The sequence below is a fragment of the Dendropsophus ebraccatus genome, chromosome 7, assembly GCF_027789765.1.
Source record: "Dendropsophus ebraccatus isolate aDenEbr1 chromosome 7, aDenEbr1.pat, whole genome shotgun sequence".
Lineage (NCBI taxonomy): Eukaryota > Metazoa > Chordata > Amphibia > Anura > Hylidae > Dendropsophus > Dendropsophus ebraccatus.
The window spans coordinates 61365254-61380294 of NC_091460.1; the positions used below are offsets into that span (position 1 = coordinate 61365254).

Consider the following 15041-nt stretch of genomic DNA (forward strand, 5'->3'; position numbering starts at 1 on the left):
TTGGTTCCTTCACTGTGTTTCACTTGGGTGTGCAAAAAAAAAAAAAAAAAATATAGTATTGTTATTGGTGATGGTGCTTCTTAAAGATTAAACAGTCCTGATACTAATCATGGCTCTCTCCGGTCTCTGGAATACTCACTGAGGTTGAGAGGAGGGCCTAATCCTTTTATACTTCAGGTTTCCTGTCCCAGGGGGCGGGGTCCCTCTCTCCGTGGTGCTGTCATGTACTCGAGGAAACATCATTACCCGGTGAGTAACTCCTGTTTTTCCGTATATTCGAAGAACGCTTTTACTAACCGTCATTTCTCCATGATTGCTTCCATCCTTGTACACATTTATTCACATTATTGTACCCCCGCTTTCCCCTTTGATGCCACAGCTCATATCCCAGCATAGTGCTTGCTACTTCCTTCCACTCTGCTTCTGTTGGGGCCTTTGGCGAAATCCAATTTCTCACAATCACTAACCGTGCAACAAAGAACAATTTATATATGATTCCTTTTTTAATTTTAGGTGTTAGTTCCACCTCCATCACCCCCAATATTGCACACTCATATTCTTTTTCAACCTTTAACTCAAAAAACTTTGTCATAACTAAAAAAATATGGTTCACTAAAACATGGTTGACTAAATGGAAAGAGGTGCAGGTACTGGCAAATTGGGTGGAAGAACAGAAGGGAGCAGCTGGCAATATATTTGAGGTACTGGAAATGAAAGTTGTCAGGGTACCCTAAATACTCCATACAGAGGATGCTGTTAAATGCATGGTGTTTTGTGAAAAAAGGAGAAGGGGTAGTTGGGGCTCTTAATTTTACACCTCTGTTTCGAAACAATCACTATCCAGAATTGGAGGCGTTAGTAGACCCGAAATATTGGCTACATAGGGGTATCAGTTATGTGGACCAGTTTTTTACAGTCTTAAAGGACACCTGTCACCCCCCGTGCCGGGGTGACAGGCTCCTGACCCCCTGTTAGATCCCCCTATACTCACTTCCTGAGCCTGTCGGGTCACGGAGATATCAGCGCCCGAAGCCCGGCGCGCGCACGCTGACAGCAAAGTCAGATGCCCATAGAGAATGAATGGGGAGTCCGATGCTCCGTCATTCTCTATGGGCATCGAACTCATGTTTTAGCGCGCGCGCCGGGCTTCGGGCACTGATATCTCCGTGACCCGACCGGCTCAGGAAGCGGGACCCAGCGGGATCACGTGAGTATAGGGGGATCTAACAGGGGGTCGGGAGCCCCCTGGCACGGGGGGTGACAGGTCCTCTTTAAATAAATATGAAGATCTATGTATGCAGGTCCATTGATAAGAAGCTGTGTAAATTAAGATACCTCCAGTTATATATGTCAGTAAGAACAGTAACAAATGTAAATAAATGGCGGGTGATGAGCTCCAAAGTGTTTACACAAGTCATTCAAATGGATGGTAAGGCTACAGGGAGAGTCACAAAAATGTATAAAATATTGGGGACACTAGAAGATGGGAAACTTGAAACAATGAAATCACAAACTTGAAACAATGAAATCACAAGAAAAATGGGAAAATACGCTAGGGGTTAAAGAGCCGGAATTTTGGGAGGAAGTGTATAAATCTGCAAGGGATCATATCACAAATAGTTCAAATAAGGTGACACAGTTTTTTGTAAATCATCGATTATATTATTCAATAAAAGATATGGTGAAGTGGAAAAGAAATAATAGTCAAAAGTGTAAGTGTAAGATGTGAAGACACAAACAGAGATTTAGATTACCACTGGTGGTTTTGTCGAAAGGTGGTAACTTATTGGCATAAAACTGAAGATTTAACATAAGAAAATTACCTTCATTCTCAGACTTTTCATGTGCAAAATGGAAACATAACAGCAGATCAAAGCCTTCTAACCTACTGTTAGTTTCTCTTTAAATCAAGGTAATATACAAATCTGTCACCAGTTCATATAAAAAATGGAAAGGTTGGTCACATGGATTTCTTTTCTAAAGCCCCTATTCCACTGGCCGACTGAGAGTAGCAAACGAGTGCTATTAGCGCACGTTTGCTCCTTGTTCTCCGCTCGCTGCTGCCGCTATTCCACGCGACAGCAGCGAGCGGGTGTGTTGAGGAGGGGCGGGGCTGCCCGGGTGATCGCTTGATGGTCCGGGCAGCCCATAGCATACAGCAGCGGTCTGCTGCCGCCGCTCCTATTCCACAGGGCAACGGCAGCAGATTGTTGCTGTATGAATCGTTTGTCTTTCAACATGTTTGAAAGAAAAACCACAAAACAATCAGCCGACATGAATGATGTCGGCTGATCGTTGCCTTCTATTCCACGGTTCCGTGGAATAGGGCCTTTACTGTCGGGGTGGGGTGGGGGAGATAACAAACAATACTAATAGTGTGTTTACACCGAGAGATTTATCTTAAAGCCAGGAATGGATTTGAAAAGAGGAGAAATCTCAGTCTTTCCTTTATGACCTGTTCTGTTTATATTTTGCTTTGGCTTGAAAAAGCTGTCAGATAAAATCTTTCTGTGTAAAGGCATCTTCACTTACCTCTCCCCGTGCCTCTCCAGCACTGGATTACTGCTCTGGGCTATCTATCAGCCAACATCATGACCCGGCTGATGGACAGCCTGCTCAGCCAGTCAGTGATTGAGGCGGGGCACCACTTCAGTCACTGGCTGAGCGGCTTGTCCATCAGCCGGGACGGGTATTTCCCCATCACAACTTGGGGGGAAAATGCGTTGCGGCAGGGGTCCCAGAGCTGGTCAGGCAGCGCATTGTAGGCAAAGGCGAAATCGTTATATTGTCGTTCAAAATTTTTTTTCAGCTTGTCGAAAAAAAAACGTTGGTCTTTGAAACATAATTCGCTAATCGGTTCGTAAAATTAGAAATCTTTCAGTCGTTCGTAAAAAGGTTTAAAAAAAGTAGGTGTGTCGTATGGTCATGATCACCCCGGCGAACGTTTTAAACGAACATGTAACGACCGCAAAATAATCGTTACACTACATATATTGTTCACGTTCCCACGTGTGTTATGTTATCGTTCGCTAAAAAAAAAGTTTAGTGATCGGTAACGAGCGGTCGTTGGAGCAAGTTTATGAACGATAATCGTTCCGTGGAATAGGGATTTAGCAATGATTGTTATTTTCTCCCCTGCCAGCTCAGAGATTATCTAATTAGGCTTCTAGCTATTTGACAGGTTAACTGGAAATGAAGATTTAATAATACATGCATGTTACTTGTTTGTTTTATTAAAAAAAAAATGTGATTTGTTGCAGGGATCACAGGAAAGTAGGAAATTGTTCCTGATATGTAAACCTCCCCCTGCATGAGGATTTCCTTTTGTAAATGTGGTATACTTAAATACCTTAGAGAGAGGGAAGAGAACTGCTGGCATTTGTGAATTTTGATACTGCAGAAAGTGTTTCTTCTGGCACTTTTCCAGCTTTTGCCTCAAGTTAAATGACCTCCGTTCTTTGTCGGGTTGCAGTACATTTTGATGGTAGAAGTACAAGGAGCTTTGTGTGCTTTGTGCTGGGGCTCTACTGACAAAGCAGATTCCATTGGCACAGTAGCCAATAATCCCCTAAACGTCCACACTAAAGCATTGTGGTTGTTCTCAGACAAGTGAGGGTAGATCTGCATGGTATTTTGAAGTGTATGTTCAATGTATATGCCAGGAGATATCCGTTTCGAGCACTGTTCAGAAGCTCCATACACAATGAATGGAGCACTGGCTGCACATGGCGGTGTGTTCTGCTCTTTGCTTGACTCATTTCAATCCTTTACTAGTCTTCTGATTGGGAGGGGTCCTAACTGTTGGATATGGGATAATGTTTAATTTTGTAACCTCTCTAACTATTTTTCAGCTACAGTGCCATAGATATTGTATTGACTGTGCCAGGAACTGAAGCTCTCTGCAACACTTTCTCATTTAAGTTGATAGGACAAAACTGCACCCCCAGGCACAGCTAATACAGAGTGGCACTGAGGTGGTGTTCCCAGGAGTCAGGAGTTGGACCCCCTAAGCATAAGGGTGTCACTTTCATTGTCTTCAAAAACCCTTTTAAATAAGGAAGATTTTGGCTGAGGGGATTGTTGGGTTAAAAAAAACTAACAAATGTCATCTATTGAAGGGTTTGTTTTTTAATCTTTTATATATATGATTTTATATTTTAGGTAGTCACAGAACAGTCTCCTTCAGAGGTGGATAATAATTTTATCAAGCCACCACCACCATTTTTCCCTCCTGGCGCACCCCCGACACATCTCCCACCACCTCCGTTATTTCCACCTCCTCCAAATGTCAGTACTGCCCCTCCTCTTATACCCCCTCCAGGTAAGTTTGGAAGCAATTTTTCATGTTCCTATTTGTTCAGCTTGCTTTTTTTTCATTATATATTCCCCATCTCAAGTTGTTATCCTCTAGCTATAGGATAGGGGATGTAAGCTGATTGGTGGGTTTCAGACCGCTGGGGTTGCCCACGTTCCAAGGAACAGGGAATAAATTGCCCAGGAATGAACACACCCTACATGCTCGTCCAGTGCTCCATTTCTTTTTTATGAGGCAGCTGAACATTGCTGAGCTCTTGTCGTGCACACGTGTTATGCATCATTTATTCTATGGACAGTTTTTGGGATTGGTGGGGGCTCCAGTGGTCAGTCACCCACTCATCACCTTGAATAACAACAGCAGATGGGAATGCCCATTTTTAAGGATTTTTGCTAAGTTTCCAAATTAGATGTACAGGATGCATCTCTCTACACAAGTTATCTAGGAGTGTGGTGACATTTTCAAAACTCTTCTAAACCATCTCTCTTCCAAAATAATTTCCCATATTGCTGTCCTCTGAATAGTCATTGTGGATAAAATTAGGCATGTCTTTATCATGTTTATATTTTACTCCACATTTTCACATGCGAGGTTATCACTGTATACATTACTGAATGGAATTTTTCCGATATATAGAAATAGGGTTGTTTTTTTTTTTCAAAAGACAACCCCCATTTTAAATTATGTTCTCACTGTAATAATTCCTTTAGTTATATAGCGCTAACTTATTCTGTAGTGCCTTACATAGCTGCTTATTCATATACGTCCCTGTCCCCATTAAGGCTCACAATCTGTAACTCACAAAGAGCACTATTACACCAACAGATATCTGACAGATTTTTACTGCCAAACCCAGAAATGGATTTTAAAAGAGGAGAGATCTAGTCTTTCTAGTCTCACCTGTTCTCTGTTTATAGTCCGTTCCTGGCTTTGGTTGCAAAAATTTTTCAGATAATCTGTTGGTGTAATAGGGCCCTAAATTATTGCCAAGGAAGCCACTATTGGGTAGTCAAATGTAAGGGGACATGACCACAATTCAAGAAAAATAGTTATCCCTGTAAAACATGGGCCTGCTTGGTCTGCCAGAGTCTTTCTTACAGAGCATTTTTATGTTCTGGCTCTTAATACTGCATAGTTTACCTCTTTTACATCTATTCCTATTTTTCTTACCAGTTTATGCAAGGCTATGTTTTCCATTCTGTCTTTAAAACAAAGTATCAAGTTCCTTGACCTTAGGAGAGACATTGAAGGGGGATTTTTATAGATAGAATGCAGTTAGTACAGTATGTACCTATTAGTTATGAGTTTCCGTAGTTACAGACTACAAGTAAACCCCAGTAGGCTGGTTGTACAATTCTAGTCTATTTTATCTGTACTTGACTTATTTCTAAATTAGTAAGAGTTGTCAATGAATAGAAGAACCTGTCTGCTTTTGTCCAAAACCCACGCCAAAACTGTTCTGTTTGTATCTTATACAGCTCAGTCTGCAGTACCAGGTATAGTCTTTGGACAGGTATAGCGCTATTTTTGGGGTAGCACGGTGGCTCAGTGGTTAGCACTGTAGCCTTGCAGCGTTGGGGTCCTGGGTTCAAAACCCACCAAGGGCAACATCTGCAAAGAGTTTGTATGTTCTCTCCGCGTTTGCGTGGGTTTCCTCCGGGTACTCCGGTTTCCTCCCACACCCAAAAACATACAGATAGATGAAGCGCTGCCGAATCTGTGTGCGCTATATAAATAAACAGTTAAAAAAAAAAAAAAAGAGAGAGAGACAGCCAGGTTTTTCTGATCTTATGCAACTTCTTAAAATTTGGCAGTAAGAGTTAAATTTGTTGCAACAATTGGTGCGACTGACTTTCCCATACTATACATCTGAATGGAGATGTTTCTGTATCACGTGCATGGATCTTTGCAATTCTCATTCACTGGAATGTGACATTCATAGATGTTTTTGCAACAAATCTGCTATCTATGAATATACTCTAAGTAAGTAGTAGGTGGCAGATGGAAGGTAAAGTTACTGCAGATGCGAGCTTAAAGTGACACTGTCACCCCCTTTTGTGCATTCTGACATCTCTACACAGGTGTAAAGGGTGAATTTTGCAGTTTTCACACCTTATTTTATATCATACGTCATGGTGCTTGTTCAAGTAAAAAGTGATCTTTTATGAACTGCAGATTGTGTTAAGTGGGCGGGGCCTCACAGCATTAGCGCCACTTAGCCCCACCCACAATGCCACAGTTGGCCCCGCCCCATTGGTGGGCCAACCTAGAGGGGGTGGGGCCTAGACCTTTAGACCAGCCTGTTCCAATGGCTGGCGAGGGGGTGGGGCCCAATGTTGCCATTGTGGGCGGTGTTAAGTGGTGCTAATGCCGCGAGGCCCCGCCCACTTAACACAATCTGCAGTTCATAAAAGATCACTTTTTACTTGAACAAGCACCATGACGTATGATATAAAATAAGGTGTGAAAACCACTAAATTTACCCTTTACACCTGTGTAGAGATGTCAGAATGCATAAAGGGGTGACAGTGTTACTTTAAAGATTTTTCCATTACCATGACAGCGTAGGAACTGTACACAAAACGACGGGACATTTTTACAGTTTTGCAGTGCTTTCGTTTTAGATGCATTGGAGCAATTAAACATATTGAATGCGTTTAACAGGGAAGCTTTCAAGTCTGTGTACATGTCAGCGCCTGATCTACAAAGCTCATGCCTATATGATTTCTGCTCCATAAGCTGGCTTTAAAATTTCTCCTAACCTTGTAAATCAATACTTGCTGTACATCTGCAACAAACCATGCAGGCCTGTGGCTTTGGCTCCCAATAGGCCCTATTTTATTTGTGCTGTAGCCAGCGCTTTATCTTCAAAGCTGTTACAGAAATAGCATTTTGCCATACCTCCCTGGTTCAAGTGGGGAGAGAAAAAAAGAGCCCTGTTGTTACCTCATAGCTACTGGAAGAGTCGGCCAAAATATTAAGAATTGCAAATATAAAACATCCTGTGGAAGTTCTTTGGAAAGCAGAAGCCACTTTGAAGTCTGCTTCATTGACCATATTCTCTTTATTGAGCAGTTCATAGCAGGGAAAGGGCTGCTTCATTTACTTGGTGTAGGTGACCTGGCGTCGTCTTTAACACCTTCCTTGCCAGATCCAGCTGTAAGTGTAGGAGGCGAGTGTGTGAGAGCAGATGTTGTATCACATTCTCACTACCGTAGTCCTGGTCTTTTTTTTTTCTTTAGTTACGTTGCTGGCGGAGTATCCCAGTAGTTGGGTAATGTTTGGCAGTATTCAGAATTTGCTTAGATTAAGGGTTCCCAGGCAGCATTGTCTTCTTTAATTGTTACAAAGCATTTCCAGATGTGGCATCCATTCAGGAACTTATTGGCATCTTAATAACTTGGTCGGCATTTTCTACTCATCCAAGCACGTCCTGTGTGCATCATAAGATGCCATTCCCGCAGAAGCACATTGTATGTGCACTGATATCCGTCTTCCAGTAGTCATAGCTCCGTTATCTTGCCAACAATTAATGCAAATGACTGGTTCTAAGCGAATGTATAAATCATACCATTATCTCCCCTTCTTCTAGGATCTGGATTGCAGTTATCTTTCTCCATGCAAAAACCATCTAGATATGGTATAGTGGCTTTCCTACTACTCATGATTTCTAGATTGTTTTGCTTTGAGATAGGCATAGCAATGGATGCTTATAATCTATTTATAAGGAGTATAGTGTTTGTGAATGTGTGTGTTGTGGAAGTTTATACCAATCAAGATTCCAAGTATCATTAGTTTACCTAAACTGCAGTTTCCTTATGCAAAATCAATTTATACCATGCGGTCAGCTGTTGCCCAGCATGGATGACAATTTTGTCATGTTCTCAGTTGCACTTTGTACACCAGTCAGGCATGAAAATAAAACTACTGACTAGTGAAGAGAATAACATTATAGAGACTTTGTCAGTAGGTATATGCTTCCCTAAGGGTAGCATAAACTAGTGACAGAAGCTGAGCACAATGACTAGCATTGTTCCGTGGAGCTGATTCGGAGATTTCCTTCTGAATAACAAGGACAGTTAGCACCGCATACTAGTCTTCTCCATTATGTGCCTGTGCTTTGTAGACCTTAGTATTTGTTAGCACCAGTTCCTTCTGCCCACCAGACTCTGATTGGCGGTTTTCTGTCTGCACTGTGTGTGTGGATATATATGTATATAGGCAGACAACGGTCAATCAGCCAGAGGGCAGAGGGAGTGGCATGACATGAAGCCCATTCTCCTGCATATTAGGAGAATGGCTAAAAAGAATGATGTATCCCTTACATTGTCCTGTGCAGCTGATTCAAAGATATCTTCCTAAATAACAGGGAGTATAAGGGTCCATTTACACAGAAAGATTATCTGACAGATTATCTGCCAAAGATCTGAAGCCAAAGCCAGGAATGAATTTGAAAAGAAGAGAAATCTCAGGCTTTCCTTTATGATCTAATCTCTGTTTATAGTCTTTCTGGCTTTGGCTTCAAATCTTTGGCAGATAATCTGTCAGATAATCTTTCTGTGTAAATAGACCCTAACACTGTCCTCTCCATTAAGCGTGTGTGCTCAGTAGTCCTAGTTATTCATGACCACCAGCTCCCTCTGCCCACCAGCCATGGGGATGTGTAGCCACAGACCATCATAGTGCCCATGCTGAATCCTGTCCACCTCAGCAAGAGTCTGCATTGGGAAAATGAGCATCAGAACTGGAACAATCGAAGAAGGTTACCGGGTCTGATGAATTATCTTTTGTCTTACATCATCTGGATGGCTGTGTGTGCTTACCTGAGAAGGATTTGGCTCCAGGAAGCTGTAAGAGGCACTGGAAAGCCCTGGGCAATGTTCTGCTGGGAACCTGACATTAATGTAGATATTTCTGTGTCCCTTATCACCTACCTAAACATTGTTGCATCTACACCCTTCATACTAGGGGTATCTCCTAATGGCAGTGACCTGTTTCATCAGGATAATGTATCCTGCTGCTCTGCAGAAACTGTCCCATCCAGGAGAGAATTAAGGCACATAACAGAGTTAAAAGTGACACTGTTAGACCCTTTTTGCATTATGACTTCTCTACACAGGTATAAAGGGTACATTTTGCAGTTTTCATACCTAAGGGCGGGTTCACACTACGGAATTCTCGCGGACAGTGTCCGCGGAATTCCGTCAGCTGTCCGCCCGCACATCTGGGCGCCTTTCCGCTGGCCCCATAGACACCATTCTATGGGCCGGCGTATTCCGCTATACGCTGAAAGAAGTGTCATGTCACTTCTTTTAGCGAATCGCGGAATACGCCGGCCCATAGAATGGTGTCTATGGAGCCGGCGGAAAAGCGCGTGTGAACCCGCCCTAATTTTATATCATATTGTACCAGTAAAAAGTGATCTTTTAGCTGGGTGGGGCTTTTCAGCTGCAGCATTGTTTAGCCCGCCCACATCACCACTGTAACTCCGCCCCTCTGTGGATATTGGAAAGGCCGGCACAAAGGAGATAGAGATCTGCAAATGAATAAACAAATATCATTCCTTGACTGACTGTGTCATTTTGACCCGTCAAAAAATCAGCAGCAGGATAGCTCCCTGTCTAATAGGGAGTTTGCATCCACTGCGACTGCAAAGGGCCACCCACAATCCAGTGATTGTTAGTGCAGCACCCACTGCTCAATGCTTAAAGGGGTTATCCAGCGCTACAAAAACATGGCCACTTTTCCCCCTACTGTTGTCTCCAGTTCAGGTGTGGTTTGCAATTAAGCTCCATTTACTTCAATGGAACTGAGTTTCAAAACCCTACCCAAACTGGAGACAACAGTAGGGGGAAAGTGGCCATGTTTTTGTAGCGCTGGATAACCCCTTTAAGCCATGTAAAGCCTCTGCAGATTAGCACGGGTCTAAGAGATTGGCAGTGATTTCCAGCATAAGGTCAGGCCATATAATAGAGCTATGAACACATACCTGCAGCTTATATCATTAACAGAAGTGACAGCACTGTGCAGGGTCTATCACACAACAGGTGCTGGCAGCATCCTAATCTACAGTAGTGTCTGTTTTGATGGGAAGGAAAGTGCTGTGTGCTGCATTATTCCTGTCAAATGTGGCACAATCTCTGAAGAAGCCTCTTATGGGAGCGTGAACACAGCTTCAAAGAGATTGTTAGATGTCTAATTTCAAGTATAAGGCCAGGTTCGCAATTTGTCTTTGCATCTGTTTTCTGTTTTATTGTATCTGCTTCTGCACATTTAATTTTAATGTACCGAAAGATGTGATCAAGTAGTTTTGATCCTTTTTTTTTTTTTTTTTTTAAATAACGGAAGTCAATGGAAAATGGATACTGCAGTATGGCTTACAACACTATCAGTTTTTTCCTCTTCAAACTTACATGTTGAATGGACAGTAAAAACACAGTATGAACCTAGCCTTAAGGCCCTATTCCACAGAACGATTATCGTCCGAATACGGACGATAATCATCCCGTGGAATAGAGTGCAACGATCAGCCGACATCGTTCATGTCGGCTGATCGTTGCAGTCGCATGTTTTTCAACATGTTGAAAAACAAGCGACTGATATAGCAGCGATCTGCTGCCGTCGCTCCGTTAAATAGGAGCGTCGGCAGCAGACGCTGCTATATCCTATGGGCTGCCTGGGCGATCAGCAATCACCCGGGCAGCCCCCCCCCCCCCCCCCCCGCAGCTCACTGCCGCCCCCCCTCCCACACTCATCCGCTCGCTGCAGCCGCGTTGAATAGCGGCAGCCGGGAGCGAGGAGCAAACGAGCGCTGAGAGACCCGTGTAATAGGCCCTTTACAGGTAAAGCTAATACTATAACCTAATGGATTAGTCATAGCAGGATGCCAAGTAGCTTCCCACATTGCTGAGAGAGAAGAGCACAAGCCCAGTATAAATAGTATTACAGATGGGGGGTGATAAGTCATATATGAGGTTAACAAAATTATCTCTGTTGCTATTTCCCAGTGGGGAATAATAAAAAACAAAGAACAAGCAGGTTTTGGAGTGCATTGTGCAGTAGTTTTCTGGGGATTTGTTATTCTTTAATGTGGAGAGCTTGTATATGGGAATTGCCCTGTTTAATAAAAGGGTCTTACCTTGAAAATGTTGTACTGCAGTGTAATGGAAGTACTTATCTTTAGTTTAAAGATTTTTTTTAGGCAAAATTTAAAAGATATGTCATCAATATCAGATCAGTGGGTTCCCAACACCTGATACACAGCACTGCTCATTACTTAAGGATGAGGTATGAGCTGCAGTAACTCAGCTTGGCCACTATACATTGTACAGAGCTGTCTGTTTCTTAGAGTATACCTGTGCCACAGCTCTGGTAAGCAGCTGATCAATGGGCATGCCAGGTATGGACGACCCACCCATCTTATATTGATGCCTTTAATGGTGCATTTACACAGGCAGATTTATCTGACAGATTTTGGAAGCCAAAGCCAGGATCGGATTTGAAATTAGGAGAAATCTCAGTCTTTCCTTTATGACCCGTTCCCTGTTTATGGTCTGTTCCTGGCTTTGGCTTCAAAAATCGGTCAGATAAATCTGCCTGTGTGAACGCACCATTACTTGAGAACAGATCATCAATAAATTTTGCCTGAAAACCCTCTTAAGGTTGCGTTCACATGTACAGGATCCACAGCAGATTTAATTCTAAGTTTAGTTATTTAGTCAAATCTGCTGCGGATCCGCACCATCAAATCTGCTGCGGATCCACACCATTAAGTCTGCTGCGGATCCCGTATGTGTAAAGCTACCCTTAATCTTGACTTCTAGTGATTCTCCTTGGTGATCTAGCTGGTGTAGGTAATCTTACAGGCAGTGCTCCCTGGGAGGGATATACAAATTAGTTCTCATTTAGAGGGAACACTTGGTCTAGTACCACCTATAGGTAGTTATCCTGTAGTTCAGTGTTTGAAGTATTGAAGCACTGGTAAACTGGTTGCTAGCACAAGTAGATTATTTTAGAAATTGCTTTATTGCTTTGTTTCATCTGATCTATTTAGCACTGGTCTGGTGAGGTCAAGGCACTGTCTATTTTGTAGACATTACATCAGTACTTATTCTGGGCCAAAAACGTGGATCTAGAGATTAGTGTGAACATCACTTGAGATGCTTTACATGCTTTTCCAAGAGTATTGTAATGAGGCTCATGTAACAGAGGGAAGGAGGAGTTCTTACTTTGTGATACATCCAGTAGGATCTCGGGGAATACTTAACTGCATCTTGTCCCCAGATTACTGTTTACTTCTTTAGGGCACAGTGTTGATTGCTTGACAACTGAACTAAAGAAACTGTATGTGGCTTCTCCTCACCAAATTATGTCAACTGGAAATGAGATGTAGGATGATGAGCGGATTGCCTCCACAGCCACAATTTGCTAGTGGTTGCCACTCAATGGAACCAGCCCATACATGTCTACTTATTGATATATATTTATGTATATTAAATGCAAAAAAAATCTGAAAAAAATGGAAAGAAATAGTGGTAAACTCATGTTGCTTGGAAAACAATTGTAATTGTAAATGATTTTCTCTAATGAATCACGAATGATCTCACATTGATTCTGGATAACTTGTGGCATGTGCATGGTCTGTAGACTCAAGGTGGCTGAAAAATGATCATGTATGTTATTAGTAGCACTGTTGTGTCTGCACATGGAGTTGCTTAAACACTTCTTTTCCTTTACAACTGGTCAGATTGCTGTCTGTGCAGAGATTGGCACCATTCATTATTTAGATGTTCTGTAGCATTATGGGAAATGACTTAGGCTTGCAATCACATTTGCAGTTTTGGAGCCGAAGCTAGCAGGAAAGAACAGGTTGATAATTCTCCTCTCTTTTGTATTCGCAACTAAATTTGGCTAACAAAAAAAACTGCATATGTGACTGCATCCTAAAGGATGGAATTCAAGGAGGTAATGATCTAGATTAATTTCAGTTGAATTAATGATGTTGCTTATTTTTTTCCCTAGGAATTCCCATAACAGTGCCACCTCCAGGTATGTTACTATATGTGAGTGGTCTGTAAACCCAACCCTGTTTCCTGCAGATCTGGTAGTGTATTGAACCTGCTGCATTATGTTATGTTCTGTTGGGCCACATTCACATTCACATTCTGCTTTAGGTCAGCCTTACATGAGCATATTACAAATGTATTTTTGAGCCCGTATGTCATTCGGACCTAGCTGAGATTATGCAGGACTTTTAAAATGCATGGCCTCCTCCTAGCAACGACAGCGGCACAGCTGTCCTCAGGAGATGTGTGTTATTGTAACTGAATCCCTTTCACCTCCAGTATTCCCGGCTTGACTGAATCCATACATTACAGTGATAGAGTAGGTGAGTCTATGCAGTTATCAGCTACAGTGTTATGACTCCCGTGACACACACACTGTCTATCCTGTTTGAGTGTAGACTGCCCCTTCTGCCTGTAACAGCTGACAGAGAGAAATGAACACAGCCTGAAGCTGTGTCTCATATGATACTCTATGGTGTGAGTGAGGGGACAGAAGATCTATGTCTGCAGCAAATCAATGTAATCTATGACAAAGTCGTATATCAAAAGCATGTCTGCGTTTAATGTCACACGTACAGTATCGCAGCAGATTTCACGTGAAGTCCACTGCGATACTCTGTGGTGTTATTCCCTATGGCTCTACAGCCTACATTCTTTCATTCCACTGCGAGAATGTAACCCCTGCCTGCTTAACCCACCGCTGCTGGGCTAATACATTACCTGTTCACGCTCCTGGCTAGCAAGTGTCCCACTCAGCAAGTCAGTGCACTATCCCATCGCAGAAAGCTGGAGAAACAGGCGGATGCATGGGAAGGTAATATATCCGCTTATTAAAGCCTGGCACCTGCTGGGTCAAGTAGGTAGTGGCTAACAGTGCAGCATATTCCAGCGGAACTCGCAGCATGAAATCTGCTGTGATACTGTACGTGTGAAGGCACCCTTACACTATGTTCAGTACATATAAAAACACTGGATTCATTTGTGATATGCTGTGGTGTATGCCAGCATACTGGCTGGCTGGTTTACCGATGTATACTACAAGCATGGGGTTTTAAAGGTGAATCTTACTAAATATAGATTTCACGTTAGTCTGTAAAATAACCAGAATGCACTAACATTATTAGACATTACTCAGATTCATGGCAATTGCTATACGGTAACCCAACATGTTGTTGTTTTAGGTTTCCCTCCCCCACATGGTGGACCACCACCATCTCTTATACCAACCATAGAAAGGTATGTTTTTTGTTTTCCTACTTTTTTCACAAAATAAATCATTAGTGGTCATAATCACCAGAAAAAACCCTAACATCTGTGGGGGCTGCAACACCCTTGCCTGAGAGCCACTGTTCATAACACCCAGGTTGTGAAGCATAGAGGATTTATTGCTGATTTTGTTGCTTTCTGTTCGTTCCATTCCTGGATTTGGCTTAATAACTATATATGATGGTATAGTTAGTGCTGTGGTATTCTGACTCTAGTTCCCAGAATGCAGTACTTCGGTCTGCGCTGGCACTGAATGGCATTGCTTCAGTAGGAGGAGTGTTATTGCTGAGAAGTGTGATGTAATATATTCTGGAAGTTCCTGCAGCTTTCTGCACTGTGTGATGTAGTAACGTGCCAGGCTCTGCAGTGTCTGTGGATAGCACTTGAGTTGTTCA

The 15041-nt window shown here is 42.6% G+C and overlaps 1 protein-coding gene across 3 annotated transcripts in view; it reads left to right on the forward strand.

The window, feature by feature from the left end:
* The window catches only part of FIP1L1 (factor interacting with PAPOLA and CPSF1), a 44777-nt gene that overhangs the window by 15616 nt on the left and 14120 nt on the right, over positions 1 to 15041 (forward strand). For 2 of the 3 annotated variants that reach the window (XM_069977620.1, XM_069977621.1), the window contains exons 10-13: positions 4162 to 4321; positions 7908 to 7955; positions 13337 to 13363; positions 14562 to 14616. In XM_069977620.1, the coding sequence (XP_069833721.1) occupies positions 4162 to 4321; positions 7908 to 7955; positions 13337 to 13363; positions 14562 to 14616 (290 nt within the window). The remainder of the gene's footprint in view (positions 1 to 4161; positions 4322 to 7907; positions 7956 to 13336; positions 13364 to 14561; positions 14617 to 15041) is intronic. The other variant, XM_069977622.1, reaches the window with a different exon arrangement.